The following is a 24,289-nucleotide window of genomic DNA, read 5'->3' as shown; positions in this document are numbered from 1 at the left end:
GGCGCAACGCGGCATTTAGAGTTAATGAAGCAAAGCTCTCCTTCGTTCACTCACGTTCGGACGCATTGCTGTCTAAGGCGGGAATGTGTTTCTGTGATGGCTCTGCAGTCATGGGCTGCCTGTGCAGTGCCCTTCTTAACTGCCGAAGGCGCCGGTGAACATACATTGAATGATAATGGGTGCAGGTATTCCCCGACCATAATTCCTGAATGCTGTATTGCGTCTGTATCGCGAACCCCGTAGCAAATGCTCGCCCAGTTTGCATTCTCAAAACTCGCGCAAGGAATCTCTGAGGACGAACAGTGTACAAATAAACTTATGCAGAGATGACACCTCCAGCGTTTACTTGCACATGCATACAAGATTTCGTTTTTTTTTCAATTCATTAAGATTAAACTAGCATGGAATGTATCCATTGATTATACAGTCAGACTGAGTCCTGAAATTGTTTGGTTGCCTTGTTACGTACATTGATGCATCACTCCTTATTACACACACCAAGACAAATGCCTCGCGGATGAATTGCAGAAACGTAAAAATATTTTATTGCACTAGCAGGCATTTCGTAATTAGTATGGTGAATCGCGTAAGAATGACAACGTGTTCCCGAAAATAAAATTCAATCATCTTTAACTCACCTTGTTACATACGCGCGGATGTAGACAATATCATTACTGACTCCCCCATAAGTGCAGCCTGTCGTCTGTAATTCTGAAGATCATTTGTGAGCGGGCAGCGTATAGGGACGGCGCACTGCTCTCCCATAGTTGAGTACGAAGTACTCGAAATCGTTAAACACTAAACACTTTTTCTAAATATATCACTGAAAAATAATTTACTGTTTACGTGAAGTTTCTTCTTTCTAATTATAGGAGCACGTTACACTTTTGTAAAGCCTCTACGGGAAAACACACAAGCAACCTAGTGTGATGTAGAAATGCGAATGTATTAGTGTTAGAACAAGAATAACCGTGGAGGGTATACTCAGCAACGGCGATATTTAATGAATAGCACATTGAGAGCGAGTTCAGATATTTTTCGTTTGGGAGCATCACGTACGGTCATGAAAAATATAACAATATAGTATAGATAGTGGCATTCATGCATGAGCTAAACTAAAACAAAGTCTGATGCTTCAAGATATTTTTTAATGAACCACATGTCAGGAGGGTAGACATAAATTTCATTTCATGTATCTGATCACTATTAACAAAAAAAGATACTTTTTACAACTGAGAGCCGTGCTGAAACTTAAAATAAAAACACGTTACCCACACGTGATGAGTGTTGTGCATAGACGTAATTAAATCAAGTGTATGTTATTTTTTTAAATTTCTGCGCTTAGTTGCACCCATGCGGCACCGCATGCTGATGAATTGCAAACACCACCAATAGCCTTCCTTGTAACAACTAAGAAGATTAAGCGGGCTGAAGTAGCAGGAATGCTTACGGATTTGTGCCGTTGCACTTGCCTCAAGAAGTGAATTTAAAAGGGCCGTTCTACGAGATTTGGCACGATTTCGCCTTCATATGGCATTCGGTGCTCTGCCATACTCGAATAATTGCACCAGCCATGACTTAACAGCTTAAGAATTTTTCGTAGCCCTACACGGGGTATGAGTTCTGGACTGAAAATTCTGTTGCACTGATATCTCTCTGGATTCAACGATGTGCCTACGCATTGCTCAGACTTTCCTTCCGCAGAAAACGTTAGGCCGCCAGGTAGTGCATTGGTTGTACCTGGATTGACCCTCCGTATTGGCACATTTATACTCGGACACAATTAGAATTACAACGACCTAATGACCTCTGTTTTGAAATGATAAACTGTCATTGCTTCCGTGGCTTACCTACCGCGGGAGCCGTCTTCAGAGACATCATACGCAAACGTGCGTGTTTACAAATGCACATATTGTGAGCACACCTTTTGTGAATTTATACTTCCGTGGTTTTGGACGTGTTAACACGTTACCACATGCGCTCTAGCTGTATCACTGCCAAAACATAGCTTTTGTTTTGCATGTATGTACCCACCCTTATTCAAAACCCCTTAAATGGGGCCCTTAAGAAATAAAAATGAAATAAAATAAAATAATAAAAATAATGCAGCTGTATTTTTTAAGGGTAATAAATGTTGAAAACAACAAGCGATCGGCCGCATTCTCGACCAAGTCGCAGCAAACAGGAAAGATCACCCAAGGATGGCTCAAAAGTTTTAAACGAGCGACGGCCTCGCATGTCACGTATTGATCAATGGCCCCGTAACCATGGTGACGGGGTGGGCTCGCTACCCGTTTAACTTATCGTTCTTGACGATAGATGGCGACATTGGCACACTGAGTAAAGCAGCCATAAATCTGCGCCCTAAAGCGCTTTTAATCCCTACGTCATATACCTGTCCACTCGGCCAGCTTGGTCGATTGCGCGGGCGTGCTTACAACCGCTGAATGGGCGATTAAGCGTGGCGACCCAGAGTTGAAGGAGAGAGAGAAAAAAGAAAAGCTCATTTGGAATATTTTTGACACCAGATCAAATGGTTCTTTAAGTAATCGTTTCTTTGAAGCCCTTACAGGATACACAATTTGCTTTTCAACGAGGGTGGGTAATTGCATACGTGGAGTGTATGAACGTCCCTATCTTTTTTTTCCCCCTTCATTCCTCTTTCTCTGGGTGTATTTCATAGGTGTTCGATAAACGTCACCGCAAAGCACACAGGCTGCAGCGAATGCGGTGTATTTAGATAAAGCTGAAAATTCACGGGAAAATTACTCCATATCTCTAGCAAGTTGGCGTGCACTGATATTCTTGAAATAGGACATGTATACGTGGGATATCTGGAATTACACTAACGGAAACATTGCGCTGCAAAAATAAATAAATAAATAAATTTTACTAACATGTAGTTTTTTAAGAATTCAATTATCTCTCAGTTAATATGCATCCAAAAAGTGATCTTCTTCAGGCCCATACAGAATGCACAATATACTCTCGCCCAGTTGAGTGCAGTAAACGATACGCCCGTGGGAAGAACATATACAAAGACGCGCTGCACATTGATTCATATCCTGTGATTCATTGATTGACATTCATTCATATTCATTGGGCACGAAAATAGCGCACTTTGCACAGATCCTAACCACGGGTTTTTCATCATGCAGAACGCTCCTTATTGCGTGGTCATCGATGGCACACGTGTGTTCATGAGATATCACCATGAAGCTGCCGCCCGCCCCTTCACGGACCGGATGACTTATGTGACGATAAAATTTTCTACAATTTCACTGCGACCAATGAATTCTTCTTTGGCATTCCAGCCACATTGACCTCGCCAACACTTTTCGTGGTCCATTTAAGCACACGGCACATCGACTTGCCTTTGAGTGGGCACGGAAACACTGCGTTTTTCACAGCTCCTATATAGGAGTTGTGACCGGTTTTTCATCATGCAGGCGTGTACAAAGTTTTCTCTATACGCTAAAAATTAGACGACCCATTTTTGCTACTGGTTCCGTGCCCAAAAGTGTTATGTGAAATTGTATGTGATTCTTCGCCTCTTGATCCTACAATCTGGAGATGTTAAAACCAACCCGGGGCCCAACACACGCTCTGAGAACGTACTTTACATTGATTCGTTACCAGAAAATCCCACCGAGCAGATGCAAGCAATGTTTAGACTACTCAAAGATGTACACACCCGTTCACTCTAAAGTTTGAAAGTCCGAACCAAGCTAGCTGCTGACGTGAAAGCAATTGAAAGCGGGCAAAAGAAGCATATAAACAAAAATAACCGGCATACGAAAAAGGCTAGACGAACTAGAAGAAAGACCAAAGGCCTTTGATGAAAGTTGCAATGATTTATCAGAAATGCCCGCGTCGATATCTCGTCTAGCGCACCGAAGTAATAACTACCAAACACGATTTCCTGAACTTGACAGATTTAGGTGTGACAACCTAATCTTTTATGGCATCACTGACGCTAAAGAAACCCGAAGGGAAACTGAAGCTAATTAAGCTATATATCAGCAGCGATAAATGAAGTATTTGAATCTTTCTGCACCGAGTCGATTGATCGCACACATCGTCTTGGCATGTTTGCACCTGCCAAATTCAGCCCCACTATAGCCAAATTTTGTAACTACAAGACGAGACAAAGCGTTTTGTCACTTCGTAACCGGAGGAAACAAAAGAACATTTCAGTGACGGGAAATATTTGTCCAAGTAGCCACACTTCACGCGAAAAGCTAATCGAATTTGCCAACAGGTATTCTGGGCGACCGCAGTCTAAACTACGCTATTACTACACTGTAAAAAAAAATGTCTCGGTACACAGCAAAAGCTGCTGGTAAATCGTTGCCGGAGGCATTCTGTAAATGAGTAACAGCAGGCTCCGTATCACGAAGTCTCTGTTATACATTTTTCCGTATTCTCTTTCACATCATATCTGTATTCCTGAACACAGCAGATCTGTTATTTCAAACACAGCAAATCTGTTAACCCAAACACAGCAAATCTGTCAACCCAAACACAGCAAATCTGTCAACCCAAACACAGCAAATCTGTTAACCCAAACACAGCAAATCTGTTATTCCAAACACAGCAGATCTGTTATTCCAAACACAGCAAATCTGTTATCCCAAACACAGCAAATCTGTTATCTCAAACACATCATGACTCTGTTTGTAGGAATACAGAATTTGCTGTATTTAGAGGAGGAATAAACGGAGATCGCTGTAGAGCAGTCTGGCTGTAAATTATTCCGTTATTATTAATGAAAACAGAAGCTTCAGTAAAACACCTGGTTTCGTTTAATGGCTTTTCTGTGCTTGACTAAGGTTTTGTGTAGTTTCTTTGCCTTGAAGGAAAGAGTTGTTTCACTGAGCATAAAATAAACTTAGTTTTGGTAGTAACTTAATTTGTGAAAAACTAACACAAGCTTTTGTTGACCAGTACTGTCGAAAAGCCGATGTTTTACGGGATGGAATGGAATGTTTATGTGGCTGCCTGTAGATTCTCATGATTGAGTTTTATGTCCAATTTTATGTACTGTTTCAACCTACACTAATGCAGTCTTTATGTACTGTGTGTGTGTAAACCACCCCTGCTGCTGCATACCATATAAATAATAATGCAACATTAACAAAACACAGATGAATTTATTTACATATAATACATGTGCTGTAGCTTGCTACATCACCATTCTTCATCACTTCAGCATGTTTATGCCTGAAAAGAATGTGAAAAACAAGTGATCAAATGAATGCAAGAAGCAACTTACACACACTTTATAATGCCTTCTCTGTGTATGTATATGGCCCTTGATACAAAAAGTAGGGGCACGTGGTAGAGCAAAATGTGAAAAAAAAATCGCTTTGTTTTCTTTGCAATTTGGGGAGGGGTGTCCCTTTGTGCATCCACATTCGTGCTTTTCATAAACAGCATTTTTGGTGGCTCAAAACCAGTTTTTCCAAAAGGAAGTAGCCAGTGAAAACACACTCTAGTGCAAGCCCCTTGCATTCGCTCTATGCTTACGGCCTAATTTTCTGACGTACAAAAGTCAAAATGCTTGTCTAGAGTCAGCTGTGTATAGAAGATTGTCGGGTAACTTCTAAAGCAGTCCGAAGACACTGTGCACCTTTGTATTCACAATCCGCCTTCAGAATACATAGGTTGGAACACTTTCAGCTCCTAGCATCATTACACCTTGCATTTGCCGTGCTTGTCGATAACCTTAGATGCTGGGGGTAAAGAAGGTTCTGAGGAAGTGTAAATTTCGTTGAAGCCCGTACAGTTTTCTTGTTAATGTGAATAAATCCCTGTGACGTACTGAGGTGCTGAACCAGCAAGCTCTTTATTGTTAAACCTCCCAGCCTTTTCAGCATCTTTCGAGGTGAATCACGTATATACATGGGGACAACGGGTATGCTCTAATGGACATGGACTAATATTTCTGATGCAACTGAATAACAATGTGTGAGAACGACTCAGTGTAAGTGTTGAGTTAATGGGAATTGAGTCACAGAATCTTTCCTTTCTTTGTTTAGGGTGAGAGTCCTAGAAATGGCGACATTGAATATTTTTTTTGCATTTAATAATGGTAGTATCACACGAGCCTCTATTCTGAGATAGGATTGAAGCTTGGCCAAACTACAATGAATTTGCTGGAAATCGTTGACCACACTTGACGATACGTTGCAGATAGAGCTGAATGACATCTCACAAAAAAAAAAAACAAGACAAGCATTGCGAGAGGCTCCACGGCGAAAAATTGACTTTGGCAGTGATTACCAAGCTTGTAACTACTAAACAAAATAATTGAACAGTGTTTCTGACAGTGCGATCACTTTTCACCTGTTTTTGAACTTTATTCCATATCTCAAAACAGTTTTTTATTACTTAGCTACCATTATTTCCCATGTATTTTAAGATAACCAGTTGATTATTTTTTTTGTATACAGCTACTGAAGCAAAATAGAAGCTATGCACTTTACCGTTATTGTGTTACAAATTTTCATAGATGCCAATTAACTCAAAAGTCAAGCTCTAGTGGTAAAAAATTCACAAAAATTCTATATTATGAAGTTAAAAGAGCAAAAAGTTTGGAAGAAAATGATGTATGGATTATATGAATATCCCTTTTAGTCACTGAGAAAACTACCTAAAATCAGCAAAAATGCACAGGATGTATAGGGCCTGCCCGGCGCTCCTGAGAAGTTTCCCACTGGCTCTGATCATGCTCAGAATGAGCAGTTACATTTTCAGAAATATTTGTTGCTATTGTATAGCAGAATGCACGGGTGAATACCTATACTGATTTTCAACTTTGCATTCTGCTGTTAAGCTCTATGTGCCACATATAGCTACAAATTATGGCTGAACTTTCTTAATATAGATTTACCAGCGCAAAAAAAGACGGCACATATTTTAATCATGAACCAACTCGCCCAAGCAGCAGCTTTAGTGAAATTTTTTAAGCACTGTTTATTGATCACAGAATGTTTTTTTTCACTATGCTGAGGTGGGAGGGGGGGGGGGTTGAGGATCCTGTAAAAAAACTGAAAGAGCTTGACCTGAACTAAGAAACATCATGTGAATATACACTACACTTATTCGTAGCCAGGCGGTGGCACACCGGGCCCGTGCCTCTCCCCTCCTTCCCCCCAAACTTTTTTCTCCATGAAATACTTAGCGCAAAATTACCATTTGCCTGCCCAGACCTCTGGTTCAGATCAAAAAGGGCCCCCTCCCCCTAAAAAGTTCTGTGTATGCCCTTGGTTTAGATGAATGAATTTCCAAACCCTGTTTAACATAAGCATCAGTGAGATTAGATAGATATATGGGGTTTAATGTCCTAAAACCACATATGGTTATGAGAAACGCTGTAGTGGAGGGCTCCGGAAATTTCGACCACCTGGGGTTCTTTAACGAAGCATCAGTGAGATTGATAACTAGGATAAAATTAAGGCCAAACCTTCCATTTTTCTCTTTTCACAACATACTATATGTCCTTGGCACAATTCACAGTATATAGAAATCTCAATTGAGAGTGCATTTTCATGTGCTGGCTCTTGTGAAATAATAGCAGTATATTTTGACTACACTCCGAAGGACAAAAAAAAAGAAAACGCCAGGCTCATAATACTTACAAACAAATTAAATTGAAAATGCAAAGCCACAATCAAGATAATATTCAGCTCTAATAACCGGATATCATCAGAAAATGTGTATGATTCATGCTCACACTTTCACTGATTGAAACGCAGCTTCTGGGCCAACTTTATTATCTTTGTGTGCACACTTGTGCGAGACTTCTGGCCACCTTCGCACCTGCTGCCCTTTTTCGTGTTGGAGCCCTTTAAGGTTATCAAGGTGTGGTTCAAATGAAACATATGAGAAGAGCACAAGGATGGGTACAGACTCGTCAATGGGCTTCATTTAGAACACGTATGGTTACACGCTACAGTCTGCAAATTCCTCATCTATGCATCATAGACTTGCATTAATTCTTGTACAATCTGAGCCAAATACGCTGGCCCAATCATTTTCCTCCTGAAAAAAAAAAAGAAGACCTCAGCAAGCTTAGGAGCCAATTGGTCAAGGCTGCATCTCCGAATTTCATTCTTGCCAGTAATGGCTGTCATAGTTTCTGACAAGTAATCAATGGACTTTCACTGAAGTCAGAGGCAGATAAGACCCTTGTCAGGAATCAACAACTTGTGTTCCCTGCGCCGTTCATATATATATTGGCCTGTTTGATTGATGTAAACATTCCTCCTGGTTTGATAAGCAACTAACAAACTAAAAGGTGTGGCACTTAGTGCAATTTTACACACCCTACTAGTGGTTTGTACGCTCCCAAAATTTTTCCAAGGCTTCCTTTGAAAAAATGTGCAATGGCCTTTTTCAGTCTTCGAATACGCACAATCATAAAATAAGTCTTCACATGCTCGTGGTAAATATGTTCAGAATGTATGATCTGATGTTAAAGTTGGGTTAATATTAAAGCACAGCATTTTGTCTGGTGAGCTAGTTTGTGGGTGAAGGTTACTCTTCTGTGCCGTTCAAGGTAAATGCTAAGACCCCGCATTGCCTCTATGAGGTGTGCAAGATTGCACTAAGTGCCACCCCACTGAGTTCGACGTGCGCTCGTCAAGTAGGATAACGAAGTCACTCAGACATGGAGGAATGTTAACATTGGTCATACAGGTCAATGTATAAATGAATGATGTAGGGAACACCAGCCCTTGATAAAGACCAGACAAGGTTCTCACCTGCCCAACTTAAATGCATACGAATTGTTTACTTTTAGTAAACCATGGCAGACTTTACTGGCAAAGACAAGAATTGAGATGCAGTTGTGACCCAATGGCACTTGAGCTTGCCTAGGCTTTTTTCCTAATGAACAAAAGCAATGATTGTGTCTGTGATACTTCACTCAGACTATCAGAATGAACGCAGGTTCCCTGCATGAGTGTACTGAATAAAACCCAGTTGCAGGTCTGCCCTCATCTTCCACTCTTCTCCTCCGACAACATCTGTTATTTAAGTGTATAAGTATCTACTGCACCTTGTAGCTGGAGTTAGGCTCACACTCATGTTGTAAAATGTCATCAATTTACTTGACCTCCTCGCACAACAATCAACACATAATGATATCGACAAGGGAACTCACCCAGTGCAATGATTGTAGGCGTTGATGGCAACTCGGCAAGCTTTTCAGTGATGCTTGTTCCCTCCTGGATGAGCAAAAATATCCCATGTACACAAAAGCACAAAGAGATATGTACAGTTGCGGCCATTCCAATATATAAATCAGAGATGCGATCCCTGCAATTCCGTTTTCCACCATGGTTCCTGGTCTATTGCAGGCTGTGTGCACCAAGTACAAATTACCTACCTAGGAGCCTTGAAACTTGGAACAATTTTAGAGCAAAGTAGAATGGATAGCGAGCACGCAAAAAAAACCTGCTCACATTTTGATTCATTTTTCTCTTTGGATTACAGCAACATCATAGACAACTCTGAATGATTGCAGGTCAATATATCAATGTTAGTGGTGATAGTATTGCTTAAAATTATTTTGCATGTGCGACAGCAAGGGACAAAGTGAGCAACATCTTGCAACAACTCTGGCCTATTCCCATTCTTAGTGCCCTCCTCACTGCGTCGTAATGAGGCACTACAGCCAAAGTGACGAGAAACATTGTTCTGCAGTGCATTGCAAAAAACTAATGCTTTGTGCATGTGGAGCACTCTGATTGCACACAAACACTTTTTTTCCCATTGAGCCTGAAAAAGGCTAGTAAACCAAGTTTGTGCACTGTGGTTCACCATGCGTGCACCATGCCCCAACACAGTTTTTGTTGCATGAAGTCTCACTTTTCACAGCGCTACGTTCCTTCTCATTCACTCTGTGAACTTTATAGTCGGATGCTTGGGGACTTCACTCCCTATCCTAGTGGCTCTGATGAAACAATGGCACCTGCCCGCACTAACTGTTGGCTCAAGGGCAGTGTATTTTTTTTTTTTCAGAACATTTTTGTGACTACGACACAATGCGGATAACCAAAGTAAGTTCCACAAAAAAATTGAAAATTGCCTTTTTTTTACACTATCTTCAAATGCTGATACTTGTGACAAAGCGCGTGTTCCGGTGTAATTTTAATGAATAATGCTGCTGTACAAAGCCACCAAAATTACCTTAAAATGAAGCACAAAGGCAAAAGATATGCAAAGCTACACTATCCTCCTTTTAACTTGTGTCCAGCAATTCATGAATTAGGTATTTTTGGATGTTTAGCATATTTGTTCTGTCAAAAAATTTTGCTGCAGCGGTCACTAAATTCTCATACGGTAGCATTGCACTTGTTCTTTATGGGAAGAAAATACATCGATTAAGAAGTGTAAAAAAGTTAAGTCTGCTCAAAGTTCAGAAATTGTGAAATTAGAAGAAAACTGATTTCAGCAGTCAAAGTTTAATTTTCCTTTATACAAAAGCAGCTTTTTTCACAAAATTCAACTGAAAAAGCTATTGTTTTGTGCTAAAAACCTGCACAGCATTCAGTCGATCCCAGATATATTGAACTCGAAGGGGATCGCGATATATGTAGTTCAATATATCGATGAGTCGAAACACAAAATATGTGTATTTAAGGCATAAATTAGAGCATCTCAGACCTAAAAACAGTTTTTTGAAATCCTAACAAGCACTTAAAGAATGATTCTCTCACAATATGATAAAGAACAAGGCCTGAACATCTACTTTGCAAGTTATCGCACTTCATTTCACTTGAAAATAGTCTGTAAACTTTTCTCTCTTTTTGCGTGCCACCAAGTTTCAGTTGTCCTCAATATCACTGGACCCTTCCAAGTAAGCAAATTCAGCTCATTCGGCCACAACAGCGCTGAGTGGCACTGAATGCCAATGTAAGCTCCGTAGAGCGTTGGTGGCGAAAGCAATAATTCCACGGCACCGTCAACATTGGGCATCATCTCGGCATCCATGCAGTCAGAACCAGCGACGTCGTCTTCTGCTCCAATGAAGCCGCTCGCTGTCCGAGATGGTGCCCGAAAACACTAACAAGGCATAGAATTTACTGAGGCATTGTACGCCCTTGACAGCAGTCATGACGCACTCAAAGTCGTCACCTGGCACAAAGCCCGCAAAGAAACAGTTCACGACTGTGCTTTACTTGAGGTCGCTCCTAGCACCAGCCATGATTTGTATCGCTACGAGCGTATCAATGTGTAGCGCCGACTTCCAAATGATGATTTATCAGTAACGAGGCGAGAAGTACACAGGTCCACAAGCCACAAAAGGCGATGCTGCCCACAAACGAGCAAGCTCCCACCGTCAGCATGTTGGTGATAGCGATGTCACTTGTGGCTTTGTCATTTTGTAACCGACAGCTGTTGCTTTGGTGCGGAAAGCTAGAAAAAAGCGTAGCCTCCGAAATGAGCGTTCTAAAACCGGAAGCACCAAAATACCTCATGAAGTTGCACATCTCGAAGGCCACGCTTTTCAGTCCCACATGCCATCATACACGATTGAATGCGAACATCGCAATGAGATCACTAAACTTCCTTAAGTCATTCCACTTCGTTTTGGTGCCCTCGGTCATCACCATGCCCCCACGTTAAAACCTGCAGATCGCACATCAAGCATACCGGTGCACTCACAAGTGCTGTGCAACGAGCTAGATCAGCAAGATGGAGTTTCAATGTTTCACTTTTCAGCACCCCCTTTTAGTCACTTGCACGCGAAAAGGGATCGGAACTTGTCGAATTGTGGCTATAAATGATCATTATTTGTTAGGAAAAATGCAATTTGTGGGCTTTAGCGTGGCTCAGAGTTCAATTTAGCGGATGTTCTGCTGTGCGTGAGTTCGATAGATGTGTACAGCAGTCCCGTATTTTTGCATGGGAAATTCAAGGGGATCTCTCAACTTTTTGATATAGCCAATAATTCGATATATCATAGTTTTATATACCCGGGATCGACTGTATTCTATAAAATCTAGAACCTAAAGCTGTTCTCAACAAACCAATACATCACTTTCTGAAAAGATGTTACTGTCCAGTTTTGTACTAACATAATGCAACAAAGTGAAACTTACTTCAAATACTTGGTAAAGGTAGTTCTTGTCTTCCTTAAAATGCGCGCAGAGGAATGGTAGCACAGCTACCTGGACTGCTTTTTCTCTTTGTCCTTCGTCTCTCACGCGCACCACCAGTTCCATAGTATGTTTCGTCGGCGCCTCCTCCATCATCTGAAATAATGCAGGCGCACAGGCCGCCATCCTCTCCTGGAAGATTTCCTGCAATTATTCCAAAAATCAAAGTAAATAACAGTTACTTGATAATAGATGAATTCATCTGTAGAGATATTAAAGTGAAAACTGATTGAAATGTAGAACTATATTACCACCCTACAATTGAGTGCAACAGCTGTGACACGCCAAAAAAAGAAGACAAAAAACAGACTGGTGGGGAATACCACCCTGAAACTACTGCACCAGCTTACTAGAACATGTTGTTGGCTAGTAGGTTCAGGCTGAAGAAAGGTAGGGACGTAAACCACATAGACAAGAAAAAAAGAAGTGGACGAGATAGAGCATTGATTGCAACAGATTTTGTTTGCAAAATAAAAAAGGCTCCTTTTGTTTTTGTAAACACCAAAGCATATGAGCAGGAAAATGGCGTGCACTCCACGATTATGACATCACTATAAAAAAAAAAGGGGTTCAGCGGCAAATCGCTGTCACAACCAGACTCCCTTTCACAGTTATCTCCAACATCAGCAGGGGGTGTGCTACTGTGCTCTTGATCTGAACTGGATTCAATTTCAGGTACTTCCGTGCACTGTGTTGCAGTTTTGCCCCGGTGATACCTTGAAACATGTGTTCTGAAGGAACCTGCTGACCTCAGCACACTACCACAACCCACAAAAGGACACATAACAGCATCAATTCCACTCTCCAGATGGGCAGCTATGTGACCAAGAAGCTCCGTGCGAGTAGGCACACTCGCCCCGCATGACAACACAGAGCAGACAAACGCATCATCAGTCTGTTTGCTGCATCGCTTCTTGTGATGTCTGAAGACGTGACTTCTTAGGCTCTGATAGTTTTTAAACAAAGCTCCACAAGGCTCACAAGGGCAAAGGGCACCGCCCAACACACTGCTGTGATAGTGGTAGTGCTCGAAGTAGTCGGTCAATGTTGAAAATGTCTGTGCGCAATGCCGGCAAGTGGGCATTCTTCATTGATGTTATGGCTGCAATGAAGGTAGAGCACTTATTTTGCTAAATTACATTCACTGGCTTGTGCACTTTTTCAGACCGCCCAATTTTATAATAAAAACACTGCTACAATGGTAATAATACCTTACAGTCTACAATAGTAGAATCATTCCAATATCTGGTTAGCATGTCAGGTTATGTTCAATTTCATATGAACATTAGCCAATGCTTTTTAAGCAGTCCTCTATATAAGAGCACAGTGAATATAAATATTCTTGACCTGCTACAAATGTTTAAACTAAGTTGAAGCAGGCGGCGCAAGGAAAAGAAATAATGACGGAGACTGTAACATTAACTGCACAAATTCTACAGAAAACTGCACCCATACTTGCGCAACTTGGGTCTCTTAAAAGGCTATTCCTGAATGTGCAGTCAAAAGTGAGCTTAGCATATGCTCCAACATTACACATGTTCACAACTTAAGTAATGCTATCCATTATATCGCTAATGTTGACAACAGATGTTCATATCTTGCACATATGTGAAAGCAGCTTCAGCCTCTCAAGTGCAGCCAGGTCCAATATTGAATACAATTACTTTAAAATTTTAGCTTGAAACATAATTACTTTAAACAATTACTTAAAGCTTTTTGTGATATATTGACTAATCAAACAGTTGATACCAAGTATGAATTGCACCGTAGCCTGCCAGTAGTACGCGCAAGAGATGGAAATGGGTGGCTTCAAGATAGGGCACCCAAAACTTCGCATATGCGATCGCTTGATTCTGTTGCCATACACCAACTTCTTGGGTACACACAAGGACTCCCATGCTGGATTAGCTGCAGTTAAGCAGTAGTATGGCTAAGTGACGTGCAAATTCGCAATGTTGTCGGGTGTAAGCAATGTGTCGTGCAATTCCAAAGAAATGAACTGCTGAGCACGCAAATCAATAGACACAACAGAACATGCATGCGAAATGCGAGCGCCAATCGTACCTCACGGCTGTCACTCAAATTCCGCCAAGTACGGCAAAATAAGTTTACACACAGCCAAGTGACAGTTGCTGCCCCTGTCGTCTCCTACACCTATTTTTGTAGTAATGGACGTATGACTTGCAAGCGATGCAGGCATGGAAAACACGAGTGCTTTGTCTGCGCTCGATAAGACGACAAAGACACGTACACGCCTGGTGTGTACGTGACAGCAGACTCCTGCTGATCCGGCTTACAAGTGCACCTTATAACAGCCATGTGCATGGGCACCGAGGAGATCACTAATGAGTGCGTGCACAAACTGACCTGTGACATCCTCAAACTACAAAGATGCAACTCAACAGCAGGCTTCACCACAATAATACAATTAAGTGACACTAACAAAGGAAAAATGCCGTTATTGCTGAGTGCAAGCAATGCTTCATATAATTCCGAAGAATTAAACTGTTCACTGTACTGCTTCCTGCATGCGCAACTCAATAAAGGTGCAACACAGCGTGCGAGCACTATGGTCGTACCTCATAGCCGACACTAAAAATCCACAAAATGCACTGAAATATGCCTACGCACAGTAATGTTACCGTTGCTACCCCTACTGTTTTCTGTGCCTAATTTAGTAATAAGGTATGTATGAGCGATGCAAGCATGGCAAACACGTGTTTCATTATTCACCTTATAATAGCGACAGACATGTTACATGCCTAGCTCGTATGAGCTGTGGCATGCGAGTGCACCTTATAACTGTTTATAAGATAGGTAATGATCGATAACGGTGAAATAAATGCCTACCTGATTGTGATGTGTGCCAGGTGATGGACTTCGCAGGAAGGTGAGAGAGCTCTGACAATAGCCGCCTGCCTTGACCACGTAGGGTGCCAGAGACCACTGAGCTGAACAAGTGAAGAGTGCGCCAAAAAACTTGACAAGTGAGGAACCAAACAAATGAACTGCTAGCACTACTTGGTCCTGAGCACGTAAATCAATAACAAGATGCAACACAACCTGCATGCAAAATGCGAGCACCAATCGTACCTCACGGCTGTCACTCAAATTCCGCCAAGTACGGCAAAATAAGTTTACACACAGCCAAGTGACAGTTGCTGCCCCTGTCGTCTCCTACACCTATTTTTGTAGTAATGGACGTATGACTTGCAAGCGATGCAGGCATGGAAAACACGAGTGCTTTGTCTGCGCTCGATAAGACGACAAAGACACGTACACGCCTGGTGTGTACGTGACAGCAGACTCCTGCTGATCCGGCTTACAAGTGCACCTTATAACAGCCATGTGCATGGGCACCGAGGAGATCACTAATGAGTGCGTGCACAAACAGACCTGTGACATCCTCAAACTACAAAGATGCAACTCAACAGCAGGCTTCACCACAATAATACAATTAAGTGACACTAACAAAGGAAAAATGCCGTTATTGCTGAGTGCAAGCAATGCTTCATATAATTCCGAAGAATTAAACTGTTCACTGTACTGCTTCCTGCATGCGCAACTCAATAAAGGTGCAACACAGCGTGCGAGCACTATGGTCGTACCTCATAGCCGACACTAAAAATCCACAAAATGCACTGAAATATGCCTACGCACAGTAATGTTACCGTTGCTACCCCTACTGTTTTCTGTGCCTAATTTAGTAATAAGGTATGTATGAGCGATGCAAGCATGGCAAACACGTGTTTCATTATTCACCTTATAATAGCGACAGACATGTTACATGCCTAGCTCGTATGAGCTGTGGCATGCGAGTGCACCTTATAACTGTTTATAAGATAGGTAATGATCGATAACGGTGAAATAAATGCCTACCTGATTGTGATGTGTGCCAGGTGATGGACTTCGCAGGAAGGTGAGAGAGCTCTGACAATAGCCGCCTGCCTTGACCACGTAGGGTGCCAGAGACCACTGAGCTGAACAAGTGAAGAGTGCGCCAAAAAACTTGACAAGTGAGGAACCAAACAAATGAACTGCTAGCACTACTTGGTCCTGAGCACGTAAATCAATAACAAGATGCAACACAACCTGCATGCAAAATGCGAGCACCAATCGTACCTCACGGCTGTCACTCAGATTCCGCCAAATATGGCAAAATAAGTTTACACACAGCCAAGTGATAGTTCCTGCCCCTGTCGTCTCCTACACCTATTTTTGTAGTAATGAACGTATGACTTGCAAGCGGTGCAGGCATGGAAAACACGTGTGCTTTGTCTGTTGCACTCAAAGGTGGTGTGGTGTCCATGTCGAACGCGGACAGCATCATGGGCACTTCGGCATTGGGGTCACTAGTAGCCGGCGTTGCGCCCGCGCCAGTGTTGGGTCGGCGCGGGTGCTTTGTTAGGCCTAGCCTTGAACGTACCCCGGGCGCGTCCTCGTTGTGGGGTTTTTTTCGCTTCTGTGCTTTAAGTCCCGAAGATTTTGGTTGCAAAAGAGTCTTAGCAGCTTTACTGACCTTGCGCACAGGAATCTTGGAGGCAGGAAGAGAAGTTCCGGGGCAATCCGGCGTTTTTGTGGGAGCAGATGCAGCCGTGACTGATGTACACGACGCTCGTAGCGCCCTCTTAGGCTACGAAGGGAGGCGCTCAGCTGAAACGGCACCGGCGGGTGGTGCGGCTTTTAATCGAACTCGCGACGCTCCCTTTGGGGCAAACTGACTACTTTAGCGCCTGCCTACAATTTGTTTTTGTATTCTAGCCGACACCACGATGCACCGATGCTATCTTGCACCCATTCTATTGGGCAGTGATGGCCGGACACACCGCAGCAGTCGTGTTATTTTGTGTGACCATCAACGCATTTTTTTTTCTTTTGGCCTGTTGTGGTTGGGAAGAGCTATGGTGGTGCAAAAAATTTATCGGTTATTCAGGAAAAGTGGTGTAAAGGGAAATAGTTCTGAAGAATCGATGTTCTCGTCGCAGGTAGTGAGAACCATTCAACAACCGATGAATTCTTCGGTGACGAAGTGAAGTCGCCGTCGGTGTTCACCGAGTAGACTCATGAATTCATAAAAAGAACAAACGTTTCCCCGAGCCTTCCAAATTTTATTATTGGGCTTGAGCTTGCATGGTAGGCTTGACGGTGCGAAACAGCGTGAAAACAACGAGTTCATACAAAGAAACAGCAAACCGCACCCTTTTAAAATACACTTCATTACTGTGTTTCATTGACTGCGTGTTAATTGGTGTGCCAACTATACAACGCAGCTACGATTATAGGATTGCTCTCACTAAACAAGTCAAGGCTTGCAAGCACGAAAAAAAAAAGGAACGAAAATAGGAGAACATGTACACTGTCTCTTCTTCTGTGTGTCGTGCATTCTCACGATGTGACGAAAAAAAAAAAAACGTAAACTATTATGCACACCATCAAGATTCACATATATGCAGGGATTCTTGGACGGGTATGTTTTTTTTTCACTATCTTTTGTCAATAAAGTCTCATAGACGCAGTACAAGTACCTGTTCGCTTTCAATCTTGCAAGATTGAAAACGAAGTGCAGCGCCTTTCGACGATATATATATATATATATATATATATATATATATATATATATATATATATATATATATATATATATATATATATATATATATATATATATATATATATATATATATATATATATATATATATATATATCGGAAGCGAAAAAGCACGACGTACGCCGAAACACCTTTACTAATTACAAATGTTTCGGCTGATGGGCCAGCCTTCGTCAGTGTGACCACACTAACGAAGGCTGGCCCACCATATCGTCTCGCTTTATAACTTTTTATGGCAACCCGACTTCGCTACTAATAGTAAATTTAGCTTCCCTTGCGGTGAAGTATCATAATGCTGTAATTATCCTCTTCCTTAATCGGTAAAAACTCTGAAACGTTCTCTTTTTCTTTTTTACCGCTGCTATCCTTCTCCGCCTCTCCGAATATATATATGTATCCATACTGGCACTTTCCAGTGATCCTGCATGCAGCTCTTTTTCTCCATTGTGAGTTAATGAACAGTTTCTCTTCCTCATTCTCTCGTATTTCTTAGTCTATCTTCGAACCCAATGTTGCTCTAAGCTTAATTTCCTCATCAAAGCCTGCCCAGTTATCACACTTTCCGTCTTCGTTTTCTGACTTTCCATGAGCGTACAATGCGAATCTGCGCATTCCTTACACACTGTGGGACGCCTCATCTTAGTCGGCGACTGCAGCGTTGCCGCTGTATGTATACGTTAGCCACCCGCCACGATAGCTCTCTCAAGGCATTGTCCATGGCTATCGCTTAATTTTCTGTTCTAGTTCACTGTATCATTGTCGAACGGGGGGAATGGTCAAAGTTCAGCCAGTATGTCGCCGACAGCTCTCTCAAGGCATTGCCCATGGCTGTCGCTTAACTTTCTGTTCTAGTTCACTGTATCATTGTCGAACGGGGGGAATGGTCAAAGTTCAGCCAGTATGTCGCCGTGCACACAAATCACGGAAGCGTGTTCTTGAAGTACAGAAGACATACGTTTTTCTGGTGTTTTACGGAAGGAGCGAAAGAACGGAAACATCGACTGCTGCTTTACGGCAACTCCTGCTGTTTCCCATAAACCGCAGCACAGTTTGTGCTTTAAACGTCCAGTCTCGCTATTTTTCAGGAAACAGATGTTACTCTGTAGTTTCTACGGTCTGCTCCGACGTTAAAACACGGATATTTTTTACAGTGTATTGAATGACAAACGATTCTACTACAACTCTGAGCTTGATCGCGTTGACGAAATACACTCGCACGGCAACCAATCAAGTCGCGGAGAATTCACTGGGCGAAATTCCTCATCGCTGTAGGGAGAAAGAGGGGTGGTGACATATCATCACATCGTCAATCGCATCCAATATCTGTACCCTTTGTTAACGCCAGAAATGTTCTCAAAAAACGTTGTGCCCTCTCGTCCATTATAGATACAAGCGATGCGAAAATAGTAGCCTTAATTGAAACGTGGCTGTCTGCGCAAACAATAGATTCGGAAATGTTTCATGAGGCAAACAAATTTATGGCTTATCACTGCGACCACACCGAGTATAGAGGAGGAGGCATACTACTTGGGGTCTCGAAGGAGATATAACGTATATGGGAGAGCCAATAGCTGTCCGTTTAGAGAAATTTGTTTTTCAGAAACAGTGAACAGGAACAACATTCCAACATCTGCAGAGAACAGAACATGCACAGACACAAACATTTGTTACAAAAAGATATGTTTAGAAAATTTTATTCGCTGACAGTGTACATCAATTACTTTTGTATAGTACATTTCAACAGAACAGAACGCTAACACACAAGATATATGTATTTAGAAATAGTTCATAATAATTTTGAGTACTTGGTACTCTACTATGAGAGAGCTAAAGGCCATCCCGTGCGCCTCACATTTCATCAGGCTGTGCTTATACTGTTCGAAGTAGTGCGTGTGTTCAGAAAAAAATTGGTAATGATTTAGATTACGAGGTGCCTTAGAAAAGTGTTTAACAATTTAGAGTACTTATTAGCCCACTGTGGGAGAGCAGAAAGCTGTCCCAGTGGGTGTCCAAGAATACCCATTGTACTTACAAAACACACAGTTATTTCACGCACGGAATGAGCGTGCGTCATTAAAAGCATGACCCACTATACCACCGAGCAACGTCAGGTATGCGACATGTTTGGCACTAAGTTTTGGCGAAGCCCGAATTTTTCCCATATGTAGAATTCTTCAGGCATGTTTCACATGCTGTTTAGAAAGAGCTTTAGTTCATTGTCACCAGATGATTGAACAAAGCTGTCGTAGAATGTATTTTTTGTATTTGTATTGAACCTTGCGTGACGCATTATTGGTGTTCAGATGTATACTTGCTTTTTACAAGCCTTATTTTTGTGGGTACAAAGGCGGAGACCTGCAGATGCTTCGTGAAACGCGAAAGAGTGATCGTGAGCATAAAATTAGCTGCAGGTTTGAAGACTGTTATGATGTAGCATGTTAGAACGGTGAATAGACATGCAACCAGGAACATGTGCGCTAGAGAATCAACTACGGATTCGCTTCGCGCATGCCAATGAAACAGTAAATCTGGTGGCGTTCCCTTCGTCGGTCTGACGCACTTCTATGTTTCGCAAGTGTCTCACGCGCTTTATATCACTAATTTTATTATGAAAAACGGCCTTTCCCTCATTTTATTCTCACTCTTTTTAATTAAACGCTTTTTGTTTATTGAAATTCGACAGTATGAGTGCTTAGAAATGCTAATTGATTGATATGCGGGGTTTAACGTACCAAAACCACAATATGATTATGAGAGACGCCGTAGCGGAGGGCTCCGAAAATTTCGACCCCTTGGGGTTTTTTACCCTGAACCCAAATCTGAGCACACGGGCCTACAACATTTCCGCCTCCATCGGAAATGCAGCCGCCGCCGCCGCCAGGATTCGATCCCGCGACCTGTAAGTCAGCAGCCGAGTATACCTTATACACTAGACTACCTTACACCACCGCGGCGGGGCTGCTTAGAAATTCTAGCCCTCACGAAATTGAGCGGACTTCGCTGATAACCATCGTGGTAGCAGGAATTTCTTTCGGTTGCTCATTATGGTAAAGAGAACTCGCTGTACATAGAGTATTCCTCTTAATCGTCAAATGTTTTTTTTTCTAACTTAATGTCGACTCATACCCAACTTGAAAAGGCATACAGTTTTCCCACAACAGAACACGTAGTGCTCGTAGAAACAGGAATACATATGTCGATCATACTTATATTATGTAGGGTTTTGCATCGCTAAACCAAGGTATAATTACGAGAGACGCCATAGGGGAGGTCTTCGGAAGTCCAGACCATCTAGTGTTCTTTAACGTGTCAATGGCATCGCAGAGCATACGGGCCTCCACCATCTCACCTCCATCGAAATGCGACTGCCACAGCCGGGATCGAACTGGCGACCTTTGGGACAGGTGTCAATGCTGTGAGACCACAAACTACATATTTCTACAAAAGTCATTGATGCGAACGTGAACAAGAACAGGCGCAACCATGCATATCGTGCTTGGTGCGTGGTCGCCTCCTCCCGGTGATATTATTGTGTACCGCACAAGCACTCCACATGCTCTAAATGTTCGGCCGAGAAGTCCGAAAAATCCTAGGAATCTCAGATATACTAGAAGAGCGAGAGGGCGACACACCAAAAGCTGAATGAGAAATCCGCAACGCCAGTATACGAGCAACCGTACAATGACCGTACAAGAGACCGTCTCCTTCGGAGACAAAGCTTTGGACCATGGCTGAGCCGAGAGCAGTGTACGATGAGCGTTTTGAATACGCGCGGTACCGCCAACCTGGGCATCTCCAACAGATGCTTCGCTAGTTGTTCAAGAAGACAGCGCGAAAAAAAAGTGCGCATAGAACGATTCAGCATGCATGTGACACAACCAAGAAGATGCGGTTGTGGTTGCTCAGATGCTGACTGGCAGAAGCCGGGACCTTACAATGGTTCCGCTAGGTGTGCCACCATTATGGCGCCGGTGGTGATGGCTAGCTTCTTTTTCTTGGGAGTGTACAGCTGCACATTGGTTGATTGCGACGTAGCTGGCAGGAGTGGCTTTGGCGGGAATGTAACCCTTCGCAACAAAGACCAAGTTTCGCGCAGCCAGTTTCTGTGAGTGAGAAGTCAGACAGGTTTATTTTATCAGGGTTCGCTCTCAATAATGCCCAGTATACTTCACATTTGTTCCTCGCTGCATGTCGCCTAGGCCAGAACATGCTCATGGGGCGGCATCGGCGACTTTCTTATTCTTTATGGCGTGCGTGAGCATCTCGCTGCAGTTCACGTTAAGCACCCTCATCGATTTCTCTCCACCTTAAAATAGAAAATGTGTTTAGAAAAAGTTGTTAACGATTTCGAGTACTAGGTCATAGAGTTTCCTGATATACACTAGAGGGAACTTTGGTGCTATAGGGTGTATGGTAGCTGCAACGCAAGGCGCTTCAGCGATGGGAGTGATTGGTATTAAACGTATTTGTCGAATCTTCGTACTTCTGGCCTGCTACCAACTCCGTGTGTGTTCGTGTGCCTTATAAATGTTTTCTCACAAAACAAAAATTAGGAAATGTTCAGCTCTTGCGCTTCACCACCTTATTCTGTTAGGCCTAGCATTTCGAATCGGGTCACAAAACTCAAAAGGGTTCATTTTTTCCTTCAAAACGAAACCGAAACCAGCAATAAATGATGCCGCAAAGATGATTTGTCACCCGCAAGTACGAAGACTAGGCAAATTCGTGTACTACCAATCATTACCATGGTCGCTGAACGATCGCAAGCCAGAGTACCCTCCAGTTAATTCTATAGGGAACTCTAAGCTATAGGCACTCTACTATGGGAGAGCAAGAAGCCATCTAATGGGCCGCGCATTTGATGATGCCCTGGCATATTAATTATTCTGCTAGTGTCTGTAACGAAAAAGGAAGTTGACTGTTTGAAAAAATGGGCGAATAGTCTAGAGTACTTGGCATACAACTGGTCCACGTGGAGGGGGTGGGGTTAGGAAAAGTGGGTAACAGTTTAGAGTACAGGGTACCCTACTATGGGAGAGCACAAAGCCGTCCCGTGGACCTCAATGCCACACTAGAAAGTTTACAGCATGTTGTCGCTTCGTAGAGACACTCAAAAAACTACTACAGTTAGAAAATCAAATACGACGAACGCCCCAACAAAGAGCTTAACCCGCGACCGCCAAAAAACATCAAGTCAACACTATGTTTGACAACACGTTTTCGCAAAGTCAAAATTTTTTACAATGTGTAGAATGCTTCAGGTTTGTTTCACATGCTATGTAGAGAGAGGGCTTTTGGTCAATCGCCTTCAAAAGATTGAACAAGACCGTCGTAGAATGTGTTTTTTGTGTTCGTATTGTACCGCCACCGCGTTGCATTATTGTGGTTCACATGTACTCGCAAGATTTAGAGGTATTGATGAAACGCGAAACGTGACCGTGGGCGTTAATGGCATTGATCAACACGAACAATACAATAATTAGGCCCTGCATTGCGTGATCACAAATGACGTGTACTGTGATGTAATCCAAACGTTTCAGATGCATTGGTTGTAATGGTTGTTTTAATGCTGATGTAACCGCACATATACGCACAGAAACTGACTTATTTGTGCAGCAGAGTTTGTGCAAGCCAGTTTCTGTGCATGTTCTGCAAAAGTCATGTAGCCAAAAACAGCACCGTGGCACATGATTTTGGTTCACTTCAAATCAACACGTGTACTTTATTGAATGGCATATGACTATATTGTTGAGGTCTATATTTGTAGGCAGCCAAGGTAAATTTTACTTCCTGCTTGTTTAAAAAAATTGAGTTCATAATCTTCAAAATACGTATGCCGAAGAGATTTTTTAACATATTGTCTAATATGTTTAAAAATTCACTTCGTATCCACGGAGCCCTGTGGATCATCGGCTAACAGTGAATCCCCGTACATTGACCGCTTTAGATCATGTAGCGAATGAGACCGTTTGTGATCTTAGTGGCGTTGTTATCAAAGCCCGAACTATCGCACACTTTGCAACTGTGTCCAAAGCGGCATTCGAGAAATTCTCGTTTGAAGCGGACATGCAGCGTCATTCACGCCAGGTTACATACGATTTTCGCACTTCGCCTCGGCTTCTCGAGCTCTGAACTCCGGGTTCACTTGCCTTCGTTGTCGTTTCGCCTCCGTTTCGCGAGCTCTCAACTTCGGGCTCACTTGCCGACGTCTTCGAACCGCTTCGGCTTTGCGAGCCTGCCGTGCTTGCTGTCGAGCCTCGTGGCTCGTTCATGGCGACTGACACGTACGCATGTGACACTATGATGACTGGGAGACGTGGCCTGGCTCATACGCCATGTTCATTCCTTCTTCCTTTTCGACCTCTATACCAACCATAGCTACATACGTCACATGATTCACCCTCCCCCCGAAAGAAGGCATGGATTGCGAACAAGAAGTAGTAAACAAGGAGAGGTTGAAAAGTCACAAATGTCAAAATTTATAATTGATTCTATGCTTCAGGGGAGTTC

General features: G+C 42.6%; 1 protein-coding gene across 1 annotated transcript; it reads right to left on the bottom strand.

Moving 5' to 3' along the window:
* Positions 1-5,133: 5,133 nt before the first annotated feature.
* On the bottom strand, positions 5,134-24,051 carry LOC142814415 (uncharacterized). The gene is made up of 8 exons (XM_075893175.1): positions 23,929-24,051; positions 21,715-21,882; positions 16,690-16,823; positions 16,050-16,150; positions 15,021-15,121; positions 12,114-12,314; positions 9,170-9,233; positions 5,134-5,223 (listed from the first exon to the last, which is right to left on the bottom strand). The coding sequence occupies exons 1-8, from the start codon at positions 24,049-24,051 to the stop codon at positions 5,204-5,206; spliced, it is 912 nt and encodes a 303-aa protein (XP_075749290.1). The 3' UTR covers positions 5,134-5,203.
* Positions 24,052-24,289: the final 238 nt, after the last annotated feature.

The sequence above is a fragment of the Rhipicephalus microplus genome, chromosome 4 (assembly GCF_043290135.1).
Source record: "Rhipicephalus microplus isolate Deutch F79 chromosome 4, USDA_Rmic, whole genome shotgun sequence".
NCBI lineage: Eukaryota > Metazoa > Arthropoda > Arachnida > Ixodida > Ixodidae > Rhipicephalus > Rhipicephalus microplus.
The sequence above is the reverse complement of the archived record's forward strand: the minus strand, read 5'-3'. Positions and strand labels throughout refer to the sequence as shown.